General features: G+C 44.4%; 1 protein-coding gene across 1 annotated transcript; it reads right to left on the reverse strand.

The window, feature by feature from the left end:
- Positions 1 to 152: 152 nt before the first annotated feature.
- Positions 153 to 18,092, reverse strand: agbl2 (AGBL carboxypeptidase 2). The gene is made up of 21 exons (XM_041939459.1): positions 18,057 to 18,092; positions 17,400 to 17,529; positions 16,769 to 16,942; positions 16,433 to 16,540; positions 15,637 to 15,784; positions 15,249 to 15,504; positions 14,137 to 14,538; positions 13,840 to 13,982; positions 13,272 to 13,431; positions 12,937 to 13,063; positions 12,750 to 12,850; positions 12,417 to 12,529; positions 12,225 to 12,303; positions 11,977 to 12,099; positions 2,243 to 2,323; positions 2,066 to 2,164; positions 1,791 to 1,887; positions 1,327 to 1,507; positions 925 to 1,148; positions 572 to 713; positions 153 to 378 (listed from the first exon to the last, which is right to left on the reverse strand). Exons 1-21 carry the CDS (start codon positions 18,090 to 18,092, stop codon positions 153 to 155), a joined length of 3,150 nt encoding a protein of 1,049 aa, XP_041795393.1.
- Between the last annotated feature and the right edge of the window lie 613 nt (positions 18,093 to 18,705).

Genomic DNA, 18,705 nt, shown 5'->3' on the forward strand with positions numbered 1-18,705 from the left:
ACATCTTATTCTAGCATTTCTCTTTTACACACCTATTAAATTTCAAGCAACAATCATATTCCTCTTCATCCGCAGAAGAGGTTCACATCACTGGCCAGAGAATAGAGAAAACAAAATCAGTCTGTAGCTTGCAGATTGTACAGTGTCAAGCCCTAGAGTGAAGCAGACTGTGATGATCTTCTGACCAATGCCCCTTGTGGAGCTGTACTTAGTTTGCTTTTTCTTCCAGAGCGATAGTGGCTGATGACATTAGTCTGAGGCCTAGCCAGGGTGTCACTCTGTAGACGTGGAAGTTCCATCTTCTTGAGGCCTGAAGACCTTGACAGAGGGGATAAAACACCCACGTGCCTTTTGTCCCCCAAAATCTCTTTGCATAGTCTGTGGAAAAAGAAAAAGGATAGGGAGCGCAGAAGACCATAAATTTAATATGCATTATGCTTGTCTTATCATTATTGTACAAAGATCGGGACTTGTGTTCAAATCTTTGAACTCTAATGACAACCTGAGCATTTAACAGAGGGAGAATAAAAGATGATGAGAAAGTGCTCAAGGGGATCACTGTTGATTTTACCGTTTTCCTCTTAGGTCTGTGCCCGTCAGCACAGGCACAAATAAATTGCTGCATGATCCGGTTTCTCTCAGGGTGATGTCAGGGGTGAGATCTCTCTGGTTCTGCTCTCCAAAAGGTACACATCTTAACAGTGACAAACCCACTGAATAAATGACAAGATCAGGTAATAAAGAGGAAGAAGTGAGATTAGCTAACCGTGTTAAAGAAAGTTAAAGGAAAAAAAATGCATTTTTTCTGCTTTGTCCAAAAAATAAAATATATTCCTTTCTTATAAAAAACTTTTTGCCACAAAAATAACTTCAGAAAAATGATTTCAGTTTCATATATTAATCTAATATGTGTGTGTATGAAACCTGAGGAATCTTCTTCCTGTTCCATAGTCTGCTGTTTGGTCCTGGTTGCGTCTCTGTGTGAGGTGGAGGAATCCTCTGGCACAAAGTAACGTTCTGAGACCAGTAAAGAGTTTCTGTCTCTAAAAATATGCCGGCTGTTGAACTTGTCAGTGGTGAAACTTGACCGCCAATGCCTTGTTGGAACGATGTCTGGAACCATCTTGACACGGAGGGATGAGGAAGACCTGTAAAAGAGAGACATAACAGTGAATCTAAAGATACCTGTGACATGAAGTTACCCATTGTCTGTTGACAAGGGTACAATGTCTCTGTGAGGTGTACCTGTGGGGTGCTGTAAGGGACGGTGGCAGCCCTGAAAGAGGGAGATGAGGCAGACATGAATTGACTGAGAGATGATGAAACTTTGGACTTTTAAAAACTGTACATGGCAAACCTCTGTAGACTTTACAGGACATGAAGGATTGTTGGTAGGGATGCCGTTGCTGGTTGGAATGTATGAAATTTGGTGAAGGTGGAAGGAGAGCACTCAGGTGCAGCAACTGAGAGCTGCATCTCCACTGTCCTGCATCCTTCCGTGGGTCATCTGTGAAAGCAGGTCAATCAGACTGTTCACTGCAACACAAAACATTTCCTAATGCACTGATAGCCTTTACCTGCAGGAGCCTATCAATGTATTGGACAATGAAATACTTTAAAAATATTTGATGAGTCTCCACCATGCCACCTTTATACAGTATTTGGAGGTCAACAGGCAACGTGATAAACCATAAGCTACAAAATACAGTTGTAAACGGATGGTGGTTAATTAGACACTGAGGGTGTGAGGACAATTTGTAGAAAGACTGAGCATCCAAAGTAAATGTTACCTGTGTGACGTGTCACTGCTGTGTCAGTGCTGAGATGTGGACATGCTCTTGCCCTGCGATGCAGATATGCAGCTTCCATGTTTTCCAGAGAGTTGTCCTAAAACACATCAAATATCTCATCGGAAATATCCCAAAATAAAACTCAAAATAATAGATTGGGTTCTGTTGCTTTAAGTATCACAAGCATTAGCTGGCGATTTGCAGGTTCTCATTATATCGATAAAATTTGAAGTGGGAATGTGAGTGAATGTGTGAATTATCTGACTCATCTTTACCCTGACAGGCTTGCAGGCCGGCCACAGGGTCACATGACTGACCTCCCCAGGGTGAGTGGTGGGAGGAGGGATCAGAGCTTTTCTTATGAGGCCATTTACCTTCACAAAGAGAGAAGCATTAACAGGAATGGCTAAGGAAATCTCACGAAATGTATTCACACTCTCTCTGCCTCATACCTGCCATTTCTTCCTGTGCCTTCCAACAGGCCTCTCCTGGATGATCTCTTTAACTGTGATCTCATGGGGCTTGATGGGCTCCTGCATTCATTTATGTCCTTTATAATGGACAGTCTGTTCACCTGCATCTTCCTTAACTATTTGAAGTTACCCTACCAACCCATATAGTGTTCTGTAGAGGACATCCTGGGCTTTCCAGTGATGTATCATGTTGTGGGATTGTATGCTGGGAACTTTACTTTCTTCCTCTATCAAGATGGCCGCCATACGAGCAAGCACATTTTATGGAAAGAGGAGAGGTAAGTCAAATATTCTTTATTTATTGCTATTTTTACCATGATAATTATATATATTCTTGTTCATAAACATGTTAATAACAATATTTTTACATCTGAAAACAGTTTCATTATTTCTGTTTTGAACAGTCATTTAATGAATGTCAACTGTAGTGGACACCAGGACCATTTTAATGTATTTAATGACTGCACATTGTTGTAGGAGAAAGAAGTGAAGCAGAGAGGATTCTATACTGGATAGTAGAGGGAGATTCAGATTTGGAGCTTTCAGATGAGGAAAAGGATGAGGAGGATGAGTATCAGCCTGTGATAGGAGAAGATGATGATAGAGAAGGAGAGGAAGAAGATGCCGGAGAATCTGAGACAGAGTCAGAGGCAGAGAAGGAGCAGGAAAGTCGTCGTGCTTTGTGGACCAGGAATAACTTGTATGTTTTATTTAGTTTCAGGCTAATGTATTAAATTTTACCATCATGTTAGATTATTGTATTGTGCTATGTGTAAATGCTGTTAAAATATGTTATCTAAAAATATGCTTATAAAGATGGTCAATAGGGAGTCATATCACATCCATGACACTGAAATTACTGCATTAATCCAAATGGATGTGAAACAAATTAACTGCTACTCCTTTTATTAAATCTTATTTATTTGTGTTTTTTTTCCATCCATCGTAGCAGATTCACACCTGTGCTACCTGGGCTTCCTGCCAATCAAGATGACCCCAAAGTCTGTGAATACTGGAGTCCAATCCAGTACTTTTCACAGTACATAGATGACAAAATATTTGAAGATCTGGCAGCTTTTACAAATCAAAGACAGCTGCAAACTACAGGAGTGTCACTGAATACTACTGCCGAAGAAATCAAGATTTTCTTTGGCATATCAGTACACATGGCTTGCCTTGGCTATCCCAGAGTCAAAATGTTTTGGGCTAAAAAAACTAAAGTGCCAGTTATTAGCAGGAAAATGACAAGGGATAGGTTCTACAAGCTGAGGAGCTCACTCAAGACCTGGATGTAACTGAAGAGGCAAAGGAGTCAGACATTCTTTGGAGAGTCAGACCACTGCTTGACTGTGTGAGGCAAGGTTGTCTCAGCCTTCCAAGGTGTGACAAGGTGTGCATTGATGAGCAAATCATCCCGTTCACAGGCCGCTGCCCAGTCAGGCAGTATGTGCCAGGAAAGCCAAACCCTACTGGCCTAAAGGTTTTTGTGCTCGCCTCCCCAAATGGTCTGGTCCTGGATTTCGAAGTCTATCAGGGCAGGAACACTTTCAGGGGCCAAAGACTGGGAGTTGGAGCAGCAGCTGTCTTGCGAATGGTTGAATCAGTTCCTACAGGAACGTATGTGTTCTTTGATCGATATTTCGCAACAATTGATCTCATGGACGCTTTGCTCTCAAAGGGTCTTCCAGCAACTGGAACGATTATGAAGAACCGGGTTCCAAAGCAGTGCCAGCTGCCAGAAGATAAGAAGCTGAGAAAAGAAGGGAGAGGGGCTTCAGTGATGGTGGTCCGGAAGAGGCCTGAGCTGGCAGTGACAAAATGGTCTGACAACAAACCCATTGTGATGGCCTCCACTGTCTATGGAAAAGATCCAGAGGATATCTGTAGCAGATGGTCCAACAAAGACAAAGGTCAGGTCCAGGTGAGACGGCCAGCAGTGATCAGGGAGTATAATGACAACATGGGTGGAGTGGACCTCTGTGACCGAATGCTGAGCTTCTACCGCATGTCAACCAGGACCAAGAAGTGGACGTCACGTGTGATGACACATTTCTTTGATGTTGCCATCACAAACGCTTGGATCCAGTACAAGTCTGACAGCAAAGCACTGAATCGACCGGCTAAGAACACACAGCAGTACCTGGACTTCAAGTTGCACCTGGCTGAAGAGCTGCTGGACTGTTCTTCATAATGACAGCAGTGAAGACAGTGAGGAAGAGTATCAGCCACCAACCAAAATGAGAATCCCACAACCAGAGCCATCTGTACGCAGACTAGGAGCCCGGCACATGCCAGAGATGATGGACATCAAACATGCAGAAAGATGCAGGAACAAGGGCTGCAATGGAAAGACATACAGTCATGGAAAATTATTAGACCACCCTTGTTTTCTTCAATTTCTTGTTCATTCTAATATCTGATACCACTAAACGTATAATACAATGAACACAACAAAAAATGCAGCTGGTCACATAATACCTTATGTCCTATTTGACATTCTTAAGCTTAATTGATTCCCAGGGTATATAAGAGGCCATTTCATGTCACAAGCAGCACTGCACATGCAAAGGCCTAGAGTGGTTTCCTGCTTACATTCAAGCCGTAGCACAACTCAGAAGTTGTCAGCTCTCACATAATTCCTAAAACAAAAGAATTATGTGAAGCCACAAAGGCAGCCATCTTGGCACTGCTGGAAATTGGCATGAGAGAGACAGGTAGCGAAAAAACTGAAGATCTCCAAGACAGCCGTTCATTACAACAAAAAAAAAAACAAGCTGAACATGGCACTACCAAATTGCTACCTGGCTGTGACAGGAAACGTCTTTCTACCCCACGAGATGACCGTGCACTCATCCGTTCCTGTGTCAGGAATCGTTGTCAGACCTCCAGGGACCTTAAAAATGAGTGGGCACTGTCGAGAAATGTGACTTGTTCGGCAAGGACAGTTTGAAACCGACTTGTTGAAGCTGGTTTGAAGTCACACAGAGCACGCAAGAAGCCCTTCATCAATGAAAGGCAGAGGAAGGCTCGGTTACTCTTTGCTCGAGACCACAAGGATTGGACTGTTGATGATTGGGCTAAGGTTCACTTCAGTGATGAATCCAATTTTGAATTGATGCCCACTCCAGCCAACTTACTGGTTAGGAGGAAGCCTGGAGAAGCTTACAACCCAGACTGTCTTGCCCCTACAGTAAAACATGGGGGTGGATCAGTCATGATCTGGAGTTGTTTCAGTCTGAGTGGAACAGGGCAAATGCAATTGTGCGAAGGCCGAATGAACCAGGTCAAGTACAGGACTACCCTTGAAAACAGTCTTCTTCCATCAGCTGGAAAACTCTTTCCTGCCTCGAATGACTGGATTTTCCAACAAGACAATGCCCCTTGCCACACGGCAAGGTCAGTTAAAGCCTGGATGGAGAACCACAACATTCGCACCATGCCTTGGCCTGCTCAATCACCAGATCTTAATCCAATTGAAAACCTGTGGAAAATCATCAAACTCAAAATGGAGAACCACAAGCCCAAAAACAAAGAAAATTTGTTTGAATTTGTCCAACAGGAATGGGCTGCTTGTCATGACCCGTGCCATGCACGCCGGGTTTTGTTTAGTGTCTTCTTTGTTCATGTTCATTTCTGTGTTCTACTCTGTGTATTCTTAATGTCTTAGTCTTTAGTCATGCCACATTTTATGTAAGAGTTTTTGTATGGTCTTGCCACATTGTGTTTGAACATTGGTTAAGTTTCCCATTGTGTCCTGTCTTTGCCTGGTTTTGGTTACTTCCTGTTTTATTTTGAAGGTTCATGTCATGTGTCTTTGTGTTACTTTACTTCCTGTGTTTTCCCTCCTGTGTGATTGTCTGATGTGTTTCACTTGTGTCTCATTAGTGTTCCTCCCTAGTGTATTTAAGTCCGTGTCTTTCCCTTTGTCCTTGTCGGGTCGTCGTCAGCGTTACCTTACCTTGTCCCCTTGCCACAGTTATTGCCCTTGCTTTAGCACCCATAGTAAGTGTTTGTCGTGTGATTCCTTGTCATGTCCGCATCGTGTTCCATGTAAGTTTGGTTCTAGTTTTGTCATTGTCTCTTGTTGTTCTTATAGTCTGAGTATGCATGTTTCTTTAGTGTTGTCTGTGTAACCTTGCTGTCTACGTTCTCACAGTCATAGTTCAAGCCATAGTCCCTTAGCAAGTGTTTGTCATGTTTCGTGTAAGTGTTTCTTGTTGCGTTTCCTTTGTTGATGCCCGTGTTTCTGTTCAGGTCTGAGTTGTTCCTTGTATCATCTTTGTCTTTTATTGTCCACAGTTCTAATAAGTTTTTTGCCTTTTTCTTGTCTTTGATCTTGTCTTGATTTATGTAGGGTCCCTGTCTTTAGTGTTGTCTGTGTTTCTCTCATTAGTTTAGTCATTAGTCATTACTCATTCGTTTTCCATGCCCTGTTCCTTCCATAGTGATATTTGTTTGTAACGTTATATTTGGTTTCGATTTTCTCGTCATAGTTATAGCATAGCCGATTTATTCTCCTCGTAAGAGCGATTTTCTGTTCTCTTTTGTTATTTAGATTCCTATTCCTCCGTTTCATAGCCCTTTGAGTTTTCCTCCTTCAGGAGCGTTTTTGGTTTGCTAGTTTTGTAACCGTAGTGTTGTCATTGTGCCATGTTTCATGTATGTGTGTCTCTTGCATTGTCTTAGTCGTGCCATGTTTTATGTTAACATCAGTTGCTAGTCTCGTCAGTGTCCTAAGTAGTCTTGTTCCAAGTTAGTTCTTGTGTTTTCCCAGAGATTTGGGTTTTGTTGAGTTAGCTTTGTGTTAATAAATTCATTTAATTTGAATCTAGCGTATTCCTTGGTTTGTCTGTGTTCTTGTCCTGATTGAGTTTTCCCTTTTATTGTATTGTCCATAGTCTTGCCTTGTGTGTTAGTGAGTGTTGTGTTGCCTTAGTCTTGTCCCCAGCTCCATTGTGTCTTGTGTACATGTGTGTTCGTTCCCGGTGTTGCGTGTTAGTCTATGTTCCCTGTTGTGTCTGCATCTGGGTTCCACCCATAGTTTCCTTCATAGTTCCCCTCATAGTTTCCCTAAGTCCCCACTCCCTGACAGAACGACCCGACCAGTATGAACCCAGCGGACATTAATTTCACAACAGACTCGGAGTTTGACTCCGATTTAGACGACCTCCTGGGTGTCCCCTACTGGGGGCCTCCGCTGGTCCTGACTAGATCTTCTGCGGGGAAGAACTGCCCGCCCCAGGTCCTGTACCGGGCAGACCCCCTCTACAGCTCTGACGAGGATTATATCCCAGGTGCCCGTTTCTGGGGATTTCAGCTGGACCCCGATCCTCCTGCACGGAGGAAGCGGAGATCCAGACGACCGAAGGTGTTGGCTAGCCAGCCTGCTAGCCTCCCGTCGTCACCAGCGCCACCCCCAGCGACCAAGCCAGCACCTGCACGGAGGAAGCGGAGATCCCGACGACTGAAGGTGTCGGCTAGCCAGCCTGCTAGCCTCTCATCGCCTCCTGTGCCCAAGCTGCCTCCAGTCTCCAAGCTGTCCTCGTCTTCGGTGCCACTGCCGCCGCTGCTGCCGCCGCCGTCACCAGTTCCAGAGCCGCCAGAGCCGTTGCTGCTGTCGCCGCCGTCTGAGCTGGTGCTGCTGCCGGAGCCGCTGCTGCCGCCAGAGCTGCCGCCGCCACCAGTTCCAGAGCCGCCAGAGCCGTTGCTGCTGCCGCCGCCGTCTGAGCTGGTGCTGCCGCCAGAGCAGCTGCTGTCGCCTCCTGGGTTGCCGCCGCCGCCTCCTGACCTCGAGCTGCCGCTGCCGCCGCCTCCTGACCTCGAGCTGCTGCTGCCGCCGCTGCCGCCGCCTCCTGACCTCGAGCAGCTGATGCTGCCGTCTCCTGAACCTGAGCTGCCGCCCCCTGACCTCGAGCTGCTGGTGCTGCCGCTGCTTCCTGTCCTCAAGCTGCTGCTGCTGCTGTTGCCGCAGCCGCCCGAGCTGGCGCGGCCGCCGCTGCTGCTGCCGCCGCCACCTTCTGACCTCGAGTTGCTGCCGCCGCCGCAGCCTTCTGAACCGGAGCTGCAGCGACCACCTCGAGCAGGATTACAGTCCTCCTTGCTGCCGGCTCCCTGTCCTGTTGCCATGTTGCCGGCTCCCTGTCCTGTTGCCATGTTGCCGGCTCCCTGTCCGGCTGCCATGTTGCCGGCCCTCTGTCCTGTTGCCATGTTGCCGGCCCCCTGTCCGGCTGCCATGTTGCCGGCTCCCTGTCCTGCTGCCATGTTGCCGGCTCCCTGTCCGGCTGCCATGTTGCCGGCTCCCTGTCCTGTTGCCATGTCGCCGGCCCCCTGTCCTGCTGCCATGTTGCCGGCTCCCTGTCCTGCTGCCATGTTGCCGGCCCCCTGTCCGGCTGCCATGTCGCCGGCCCCCTGTCCGGCTGCCATGTTGCCGGTCCTCTGTCCTGTTGCCATGTCGCCGGCTCCCTGTCCTGTTGCCATGACGCCGGTCCCCTGTCCGGCTGCTATGTTGCCGGCCTCCTGTCCTGCTGCCCCGCTGCCGGTCTCCTGTCCTGCGGCCTCATCGCCAGCTTCCAACCTTGTTGGTCGTCGCCGGCCTCCAGAGGGGTTCCGCCCTCGCAGCTGGACTCAATGGAGGTTCCGCCCTCGCCGCCGGCCTCCAGAGGGGTTCCGCCCTCACCGCCGGCCTCCAGAGGGGTTCCGCCCTCGCCGCCGGCCTCCAGAGGGGTTCCGCCCTCGCCGCCGGCCTCAACGGAGGTTTCGACCTCGCCGCCGGCCTCCAGAGGGGTTCCGCCCTTACTGCTGGCCTCAACGGAAGTTTCTCCCTCGCCGCCGGCCTCAACGGAGGTTTCGACCTCGCCGCCGGCCTCCAGAGGGGTTCCGCCCTTACTGCTGGCCTCAACGGAAGTTTCGCCCTCGCCGCCGGCCTCCAGAGGGGTTCCGCCCTCGCCGCCGGCCTCCAGAGGGGTTCCGCCCTCGCCGCCGGCCTCCAGAGGGGTTCCGCCCTCACCGCTGGTCTCAACGGAGGTTCAGCCTTTGCCACCAGCCTCCAGAGAGATTCTGCCTTGGTCTTTGGCCACTGGCCAGACCACCAGAAAAACTTTGCCGCAGCATGGACTCAATACCCTGCCCAAAGTGGACTTTTGGACTTTATGTTAACCTGGACTCTGAGTTTCCCCTCCACCCACCTTGCCCAAGTCGGACTTTTGAACTCTTTGAACTATGCCTTAGCTTGGACTTTAAGTCCCTCCCCCGGATCCCCCTCCACCCACCCTGCTTGACTTGAACTTTTTGGACTCTTTTGGTTTCATGTAGGGACATCTGGGAGCTGTCCCTTAAGGGGGGGGTTCTGTCATGACCCGTGCCATGCACGCCGGGTTTTGTTTAGTGTCTTCTTTGTTCATGTTCATTTCTGTGTTCTACTCTGTGTATTCTTAATGTCTTAGTCTTTAGTCATGCCACATTTTATGTAAGAGTTTTTGTATGGTCTTGCCACATTGTGTTTGAACATTGGTTAAGTTTCCCATTGTGTCCTGTCTTTGCCTGGTTTTGGTTACTTCCTGTTTTATTTTGAAGGTTCATGTCATGTGTCTTTGTGTTACTTTACTTCCTGTGTTTTCCCTCCTGTGTGATTGTCTGATGTGTTTCACTTGTGTCTCATTAGTGTTCCTCCCTAGTGTATTTAAGTCCGTGTCTTTCCCTTTGTCCTTGTCGGGTCGTCGTCAGCGTTACCTTACCTTGTCCCCTTGCCACAGTTATTGCCCTTGCTTTAGCACCCATAGTAAGTGTTTGTCGTGTGATTCCTTGTCATGTCCGCATCGTGTTCCATGTAAGTTTGGTTCTAGTTTTGTCATTGTCTCTTGTTGTTCTTATAGTCTGAGTATGCATGTTTCTTTAGTGTTGTCTGTGTAACCTTGCTGTCTACGTTCTCACAGTCATAGTTCAAGCCATAGTCCCTTAGCAAGTGTTTGTCATGTTTCGTGTAAGTGTTTCTTGTTGCGTTTCCTTTGTTGATGCCCGTGTTTCTGTTCAGGTCTGAGTTGTTCCTTGTATCATCTTTGTCTTTTATTGTCCACAGTTCTAATAAGTTTTTTGCCTTTTTCTTGTCTTTGATCTTGTCTTGATTTATGTAGGGTCCCTGTCTTTAGTGTTGTCTGTGTTTCTCTCATTAGTTTAGTCATTAGTCATTACTCATTCGTTTTCCATGCCCTGTTCCTTCCATAGTGATATTTGTTTGTAACGTTATATTTGGTTTCGATTTTCTCGTCATAGTTATAGCATAGCCGATTTATTCTCCTCGTAAGAGCGATTTTCTGTTCTCTTTTGTTATTTAGATTCCTATTCCTCCGTTTCATAGCCCTTTGAGTTTTCCTCCTTCAGGAGCGTTTTTGGTTTGCTAGTTTTGTAACCGTAGTGTTGTCATTGTGCCATGTTTCATGTATGTGTGTCTCTTGCATTGTCTTAGTCGTGCCATGTTTTATGTTAACATCAGTTGCTAGTCTCGTCAGTGTCCTAAGTAGTCTTGTTCCAAGTTAGTTCTTGTGTTTTCCCAGAGATTTGGGTTTTGTTGAGTTAGCTTTGTGTTAATAAATTCATTTAATTTGAATCTAGCGTATTCCTTGGTTTGTCTGTGTTCTTGTCCTGATTGAGTTTTCCCTTTTATTGTATTGTCCATAGTCTTGCCTTGTGTGTTAGTGAGTGTTGTGTTGCCTTAGTCTTGTCCCCAGCTCCATTGTGTCTTGTGTACATGTGTGTTCGTTCCCGGTGTTGCGTGTTAGTCTATGTTCCCTGTTGTGTCTGCATCTGGGTTCCACCCATAGTTTCCTTCATAGTTCCCCTCATAGTTTCCCTAAGTCCCCACTTCCTGACACTGCTGTGACAGCAGAACAATGTCAGAAGCTGGTGGAGAGCATGCCAAGACGCATGGCTGCAGTCATCAAAAACAATGGTTATGCAATCAAGTATTAACTCTTGTGCGTATCATGTGTTTAAAGCAAACAGAAAAGAAAACATGGAATGCTTAAAAGTAGTGTTTTTGGCTGTACAATGCCATAGCTATTGATGTAAGAATTTAAGTAATTTTGGTTATCAAAAAAAACATGGAAAATGAATAGTCCTTAGTTCTTAAATTAAACTCTCATGAGCTATTTTTGTTGTTAGCATTATAATTGTCCAAACAAATGTACCTTTAGTTGAGCCAGGCATTAGAATTAACAAGAAATTGAAGAAAACAAGGGTGGTCTAATAATTTTTTCCATGACTGTACATCAGGTGCACCAAATGCAAGATGTTCCTCTGCATAACCAAAAAGAAAACATGCTTCCAGGATTATCACAGCTAAAATGTCCAGAGGAAGAAGAGAAGCAGAAATACTTACGTTCTATGTGTTATAGTTGACTGTTGAACTGAATACATGTTTTACATTACATTGTAATGAATTATTACATTTTGTCCTTTTCTCATTTTCTAAATTCAGTTCTATTTTCACAGGGATATTGTCCTGTTGTCCTCTACAGTGGACATGCTGTGAAATTAAAATAAAAAATATATTCAAAAAAATTTAAATTGTAAGGTGTTTTTTTAGGCCCAAATATATAGGAAATCACAAAAAAACAGAAATTGTAAGACACTTTTTTCCCTTGGTTCTCAGAAGGTAGTCAGTCAGACAAGAACCAGAGGACGGTGTGCACTAATTAAAGGGTCATGTAATCTCTTACAGTATTTTTGATGCTGCTTTGCAGGACTTTTGGCTGTGTGTTATTCTTCATCCTCTCTGCTCGCAGCCTGTTCCTTTCTTTGTGAGCCCTTAAGTGTTTCTTTTTCGTCTTCACTGGAGCTTGCTGTGGAGCAGAGCAGAAACCTGTGGTGAAGCCCAAGGCTCACTTGATCCAAATGTGATAACAGCATCACAAAGAGTTCGTGTGAAAACACCATTCCATGGGAGAGAAGATTTATGTCAGTATACCTCTGGATGGGCAGTTTGCGGCTGGTTCAGTAAATGAACTGGGAGTCCGTCAGAATCTGAACTATTTGAACCACCGGTGCTGTGAGAATAAACAAGAAATATTCATATTCAAGCTGAATGAGAGCACATTTTATACCCATCCCACAACTGTACTTTGCATGTGTATTTATAATAATAATAATAATAAATCACCTGGTTTCCAGGTCAGAAACAGAGATATTACAGTCAGTGCCCAAATCTTTGCCCAGCCTCTCTCTGACCTCTTTTCTCAACGACACTGTCAGCTCTGTCAAACAGTAAGTTGTCTGACATGAACAGCACAGAGGAAACAGAAAAAACAGTCAAACAAACACACACACATATTTTAACACCAGAGTTAAAAAACACTGAAGCTTTAAAAACCAGTTCCGGGCATACTTTGGGGCATACTTTTTTCTTTTTCTTGGATGGGGATAGAGCTTGAGTGGCAGAAGGAGTCTGCATTTCTGTATAAATTGTCACCAGACATGATGCTTTATCTCTCACCTTTGTTGGATCAGGGTCATAGTAGTCCAGCAGGGTGTCGCAAAAGTGAAACCCAATGGATTTCAGGTCTCGAGTAGTAAAATGTGTTCCTCTCCTGTCGCCTAACATTCAGACAGATGATAGATTCTCAGACTGGACACATGCAAGCATACACACACAAATACACATTTGGAAAAGCTAAACTCACCCAGAGTAGAACCTCCAAAGGTGGCCTCCATAGTGTAGCTGTTTTTGATGCCTAGTTTCCACATGGCGATACGTCCTGTTCCCTCTTTACTCTTCTGCACCCGGAATTTACAGCTCTTAAAGGAGAACTAAGAAAAACAGTGATTTAAATGAGGTAGTCAAAATGTTGAGTACGCACAAAGAAATACCAAGGAATAGCCACTGCCACTGGTGAATATGATGTGCTCCACATATTGTGTATAGTGTCCAGAATAAGGCCAAAAATAATAAATGTAGAACTTCCTAATTGTACTTCTAACAAGTCAAAAGACTGCTGAGAGTCGTGTGTGTGTTTACCTTATTGCTGGCATTCTTGCTCATCATTAGAGGGAAGACTCGCTCGTGAAGCTTCAGCGAAGTATCACTTCGGTTGTTACAGCCGTACATGAAGACATTGTTTTTCCGGTTGTGGCCATGAAAGTCACAGTAAAGAGCTACATCTGTCTCAGCGACTAGCCTGCAGAAAACGCATGCAGAAAGCATGCACACACAGTATGAGCCATGATTGATGATGTTGTTCTGTGGTAGAAAGCTGTTAAATTCATTCATTTTATAATTATTTAATTTTCACACTGTACTGCAGGTTGAACCAACCAGAAAGAAAACGTGCTAAATAATAGCATTGCAATACAGTAGAATAATCAATTTTCACTTTTGGAAGGGGGTTGCGTCAAGTTCAATTTAATGCCTTTCTAACATCTGACCTGCACATTGTTAACAATTAATGGAAGGACAAGAGAACTGATGACAATAAACTGCTGAATTTCCACTAAATTGAACAAAGTACATATAATACAAGTTCTTTAACATGTAACACATGTTTTAATGTGTTTGTGTGTTTGTTCATGCATGTGTCCTGTCTTACCTTTCCACCATGTTTCGGGTGTGCCACACACTGGGAAAGGCATCCCTGAGCAATGTCTTGTAATTTCTGTTGAGGTCCCTGCCTGCCAGAGAGCAGCGGTAATTGCCCACTATCACACCATCTGGATTCAGCATTGGCACCACCTGCGGCACCACAAATCCCAAATAACTGTGTTTGATAGCAACATACAGCATTACAACATAAATTGTAATTCTACTCGTTCATTCACATCTACTTCATAAGTTACTATTCAGCAATGATCTTGACACATGTGAGACTATGAGCTTGAGGTCTTACCTTAAAAACAAACGTGTCCCTGAGTAGTTGAGCATCCTCCGAGTCCCCAAGCAGGAAGTCTAGGAACCCCTCCATCATCCAGGACCCGTTGGTCTCTCCAGGGTGTACTCGAGCCGTCACCACCACAGCCTTCTTGGTCCTGCCTTTCACCCGGCCGCCCCGCCGGGACGTTACTGTCACCACATACACGGCATTCCCAGCCAGGCTGTGGCACAGCACCCGCAGTGAACAGTATGACGCGACTGCTGGGCTGGAAGAAATGCTCCTGAGGTAGCGCTGCAGGTCTGAATATGTGTAGGGGTAGCAGTGGGCCAGATAGCAGGTGTCTGAGTCATACGGGAACTGGAGAGTCCAGGTGAGTGAGTACAGGGTGACTGTGTCGCTGTTGCTGTCCTTCGTGCTCTACATAGGGACAATGTTTTTCAAGAAATGAAATTGAATTGGCAAAACTTTTATTCTTGTCTTACAAATGTAATCCAGAGAACAGTTACTCTTCTTTATGCCTGATCTAAGTTGGGTTTTCACTGTATGGTAGTGCAGGTACGGTAATTCTGAACGCTGTTTTCACTCAGGTTGTGGAATGTTTGGATGAAAGGTGGCTGCCAAAGTAACATTTTATTTCTCTTTACATGAAGCAGGGGCAGTAGCACCCTGCCTTGTTCCTTTGCTGAGTCATCTTCTTTCCTTGTCTGTTCAACTGTCACAACACTGCACTGCAGACAGGTTGTAGTCAAGAATAGAAATGCATAGAGCATTCTAATTATTAATTATTAGTAAGAGTAATTTCATTTTAACTTCAGACACTTCTTTCCCTTTGTTATGTTGCTTATGGCAAGATGGACGCACATCTTGTATCTGCCATAAAGCATCTGCACTATCATGCAGTGAAAACCCAACTTTTTGATGATATAAAGATGATTAAATGTTCTCTTTGACAGATTACCACCTAAAACAAGTTTAAAATCTTGCAAATTCCATATCATTCTAAACTCACATAAACTGAAAATGACAGCTGAAAAGCTGATAAGTAGGAACTGGGCTAGTAAATTACAATTAACTGACAAAAACCAGTCGAGTCACCAGTTTCTGACTCATGTCTACAAGTTACCAACCTGACTGCAGTTGCGGTAGTATCTGATATTAGAGCCGGTGCGTTGCCATCCAACATTTTTCTCCTTGACAGCCCTCTCAGAGTAGAGGAGTGGTCTCATACCCTGAGAATACAGGCTGCTGCTCTTCATCAAGTTGATAATAGTAAAGCGGTAGGTCACCCCTGCCTTCATGTTCCCAACCCTGAAGTAAAACCACTGTGTGTGCTTTTTGGTGTACATGTCTGTGCGCAAGGTGAGTTCATAGTCATAGACACCCCTGAGCAGGTAAGGAATAAATAGAGACAGAAAGAGAAAGAGAAATTTAACCTAGAGCCACAGTAAAAACTAACAGGGATAAAAAATACTAAGGTTGAAAAGATGAAACAAGGAATCAGTAGACAGGACTCACACTTGCACAGCTTTCTGAAGGTTCCCACTCTCAAAGCGAGACTCAAACTCAAGGGTAAAGTCTGTCTGATTGATATCGTAAGTGGCGCTTTTAATGGGGCCCCTGCTTCCTCCGACACGAGAGCAGGTAAAATATGGACGCTTAGTGCCTTAAAAGAGAGAGAACAGCTGGTAAAGACTGAATATCAAAAGCAAAATTTGTTAAAAACACAGCTTTCAATAAAAATGTACTTGTATCTTTCTCAGAGAGCAGTGGTGTGTTTTAACATATTTACATAGAAAATGATTTATTGGTGATTCAGCACTTAAATTCAATATGAATATGAAATCCACATCCTGAAGCATTAAGGTGTTAGGTTGAGTTTCTCCTCACCACTAATAAATAATAATAATAATACAAATGTATGCAGTAAAACACCCTTACAGATCATTTACTCTCCAAGGGGAAGCTATGGCATTAAAGGTTCAGTGTGTAGGAATCTGAACATAATATGCATAATTATGTTTTCATTGGTTTATAATCACCTGAAAATAAAAATTGTCATGTTTTTGTTAAGTAGAAAGGGCCCAAGAATTAAACACAGGCTCTTTTGTGTTTTTAGCAGCCACAATAGTGGAGGGTGAGGCAAGGGGTATTCAGTTGGTTGCTAGGTATGACTAAATCCTACAACTAGTCCTTTAAGTAACACAAAGCAATAGGCCCTTATGTTCAGAAGAAACTGTCGACACCACTGTGATGACATAGTGTACTGCATAGCAACCCTATGTAACCTGGTGGTAGAAGGTGTCAAAGTTACCATGGTCAATGCAGTATACCACTTTCCCCCTCTCGTCTCCAGCTGGCATGGGTGTCCTCTCATGTCCTGTGGGCTGGTAGAAAGGCTCTGGCTCTGGGGGGTCCCACTCTACAACACACTCTCTCTTAGTGTCAGTACATGTTCAAATTAACAGCAAAAAGGCATGCTTAGTTTTAAACAGTGTATTTTTATTTTTTCACTTTTTTGTTTTTACTAATGACTGGATGCGTTTTGTCAGAGGCAGCTCCTGACTGAGTTTGACACTTGGGCTGATTAATACCACTGATAAGTCCTTTTGCATATCAGTAAATTGGTTTCATTAAAATTCTGAATTACCTATGTGGTGGATAATGTCGCTGATGACCTCACACTCTATGGGCCAACGGGGGCGGGAGATAGATGGGAAGTTAACCAGGTCCGGCGGTGCCCTGAGACTCAAAATAGGTCGGTCAGCATCAAAGTCTATGAGCAGCTGCCTGGTCCGCAGAGTCCGATTTAGGTTTATAGATACTGAATGGGGACATAAATCACACCTTCAATAACTGTTTTGTCATGATCCTGGGCTTTCTGTGATGCAGTATGGACATACATTTTTCACCAATTCTGCTCCCTGATCCCCATGTAGAGCAAACAAGCTTGACAGGGTTTATGCTGCTTCTGATTGCTTATCTCAATTGACTGATTATCTCAATCATAAAAGAGCTCTTGATTAATATGCTGATCGAGCACTGGGGAGGAGATGCCATATTTAGGTGTTGACCACATCTCTCTCCCAAAAGGAAAAAACAAGCCTGTACAAGTCAGTCAATAGCAAGATTCCCATTCCACATCAATGGGTCAACACAGATCTTTATGAAGCTCAAAGATGAACTTACATTACTTCAAATGACCATTTCAGCAACAGCGAGGCCACATACAGTATACATATGCATCTTATCCCAAAGCAGCATGTGTGAGAAAACCTTACACAGCCTCCTCTTTGCTAATTCCTCCTCGTCGTCCTCTGTGTTGGAGTCACTGGAGTTCCATTTGTCCACCTGGTAGGTTTTCCACCAAGTCCTGATGGCAGAGACAGCCGTGGCTGATGTTTTCTCTGGCTAATTGGACAAACGTAAGTCATCAGTGCTTGATCCTAATTACCAAACTGAGGTAATTTATTGACTCAGTTGACCAATCCAGGCCTGCAATCAGGTTAATATAGAGATGAATTGTTGTAATACTGAACAAACATGGATTTCTGAAGCCAATTCAATTGTCATTTCCCACAGAACATCAGCTATTACAAATTGGAGCCTTACATCTGTAAGTAATCGATCAGATGATGTTTAGCACACTTGTCTAGTATAAATCTTTATAGGAGAAGGTATTTATGTTGTTGCTGATTTTAAAGTAACTGGAATGTTACCAACTGGTTACTACCATACCACTTACTAACAAACAAACCTAAGACTGATATGAATCAATACTGTTATGATAAAAGGAATGTGTACATCGAGTTCTCGTTATCTTAAATATTTCTGATCACTGTATTGTCAGTGATAATAAAATGTGGACATGCGTGTACAAAGAGGGGCTGAAATAAAATGACCAAACAGACCAAAACAATTATGTTGACAAAGCTTACATGTGCGGTGCTGAGGGTGGAACTTCTCACTGGCATCTTCGGCTGCCTTTCTGCCGGCTAGCTAACAGGAAAGGTCCAGAAACAATCTTCCTTTTGCCATTCAGCGGTTATACCCTATAACGTCAACTGGAGTTGCTGTTGGTCAACTAGTCAGTTAGCTAACGTTAGCTAGCTCGAACACAACACCACGCACTGAAGTGTTACAATTAATTCACCTTCTGCTGCGCCGCCCTCAACTTGTGCAACATTGTTATTATAATACTTATCAAGGTCCGACAGCCACTTACCTCGCTTATACTTTCATTAAACTATATAAAAAGACATTAAACAAGAGCGAAAAGAAAATATCACGGTAACAACGCGTGGAAGCCGTTGCCTGGCAACAGACTGTTTTCCCACCGCGGTTACCAAGGAGATGCCATGCAAGTGCTTCTAACGTGCAGGAAATTGCGTCAGAAAACCGGTAAATCTGTCTACGGACGATTTGCCGTCAAAAAGCGGGGATGGCGCAGATTGTGAATATATGACGATAAAACTGCAGCCTTAACAGTGTTCTGCTGTCTATGTGATTAATTTATCATGTATATTACTCTACTTTGTACTAGTGTTCTTGAAACCAAGCAACATCATGTCTAACAAAAATGTGTTT

Source organism: Chelmon rostratus, chromosome 6 (assembly GCF_017976325.1).
Source record: "Chelmon rostratus isolate fCheRos1 chromosome 6, fCheRos1.pri, whole genome shotgun sequence".
Taxonomy (NCBI): Eukaryota; Metazoa; Chordata; class Actinopteri; order Chaetodontiformes; family Chaetodontidae; genus Chelmon; species Chelmon rostratus.

Bases quoted from the DNA above. Each gene is read 5' to 3' on its own strand.
- agbl2 (XM_041939459.1), bottom strand. From the start codon at position 18,092: ATGCCAGTGAGAAGTTCCACCCTCAGCACCGCACAT. The intron at 16,943-17,399 runs GTAAGGTTTTCT...GTCCCCATTCAG, and splicing joins ATTAGCAAAGAGGAGGCTGT to TATCTATAAACCTAAATCGG. The intron at 15,505-15,636 runs GTGAGTCCTGTC...TTACCTGCTCAG, and splicing joins CTTCAGAAAGCTGTGCAAGT to GGGTGTCTATGACTATGAAC.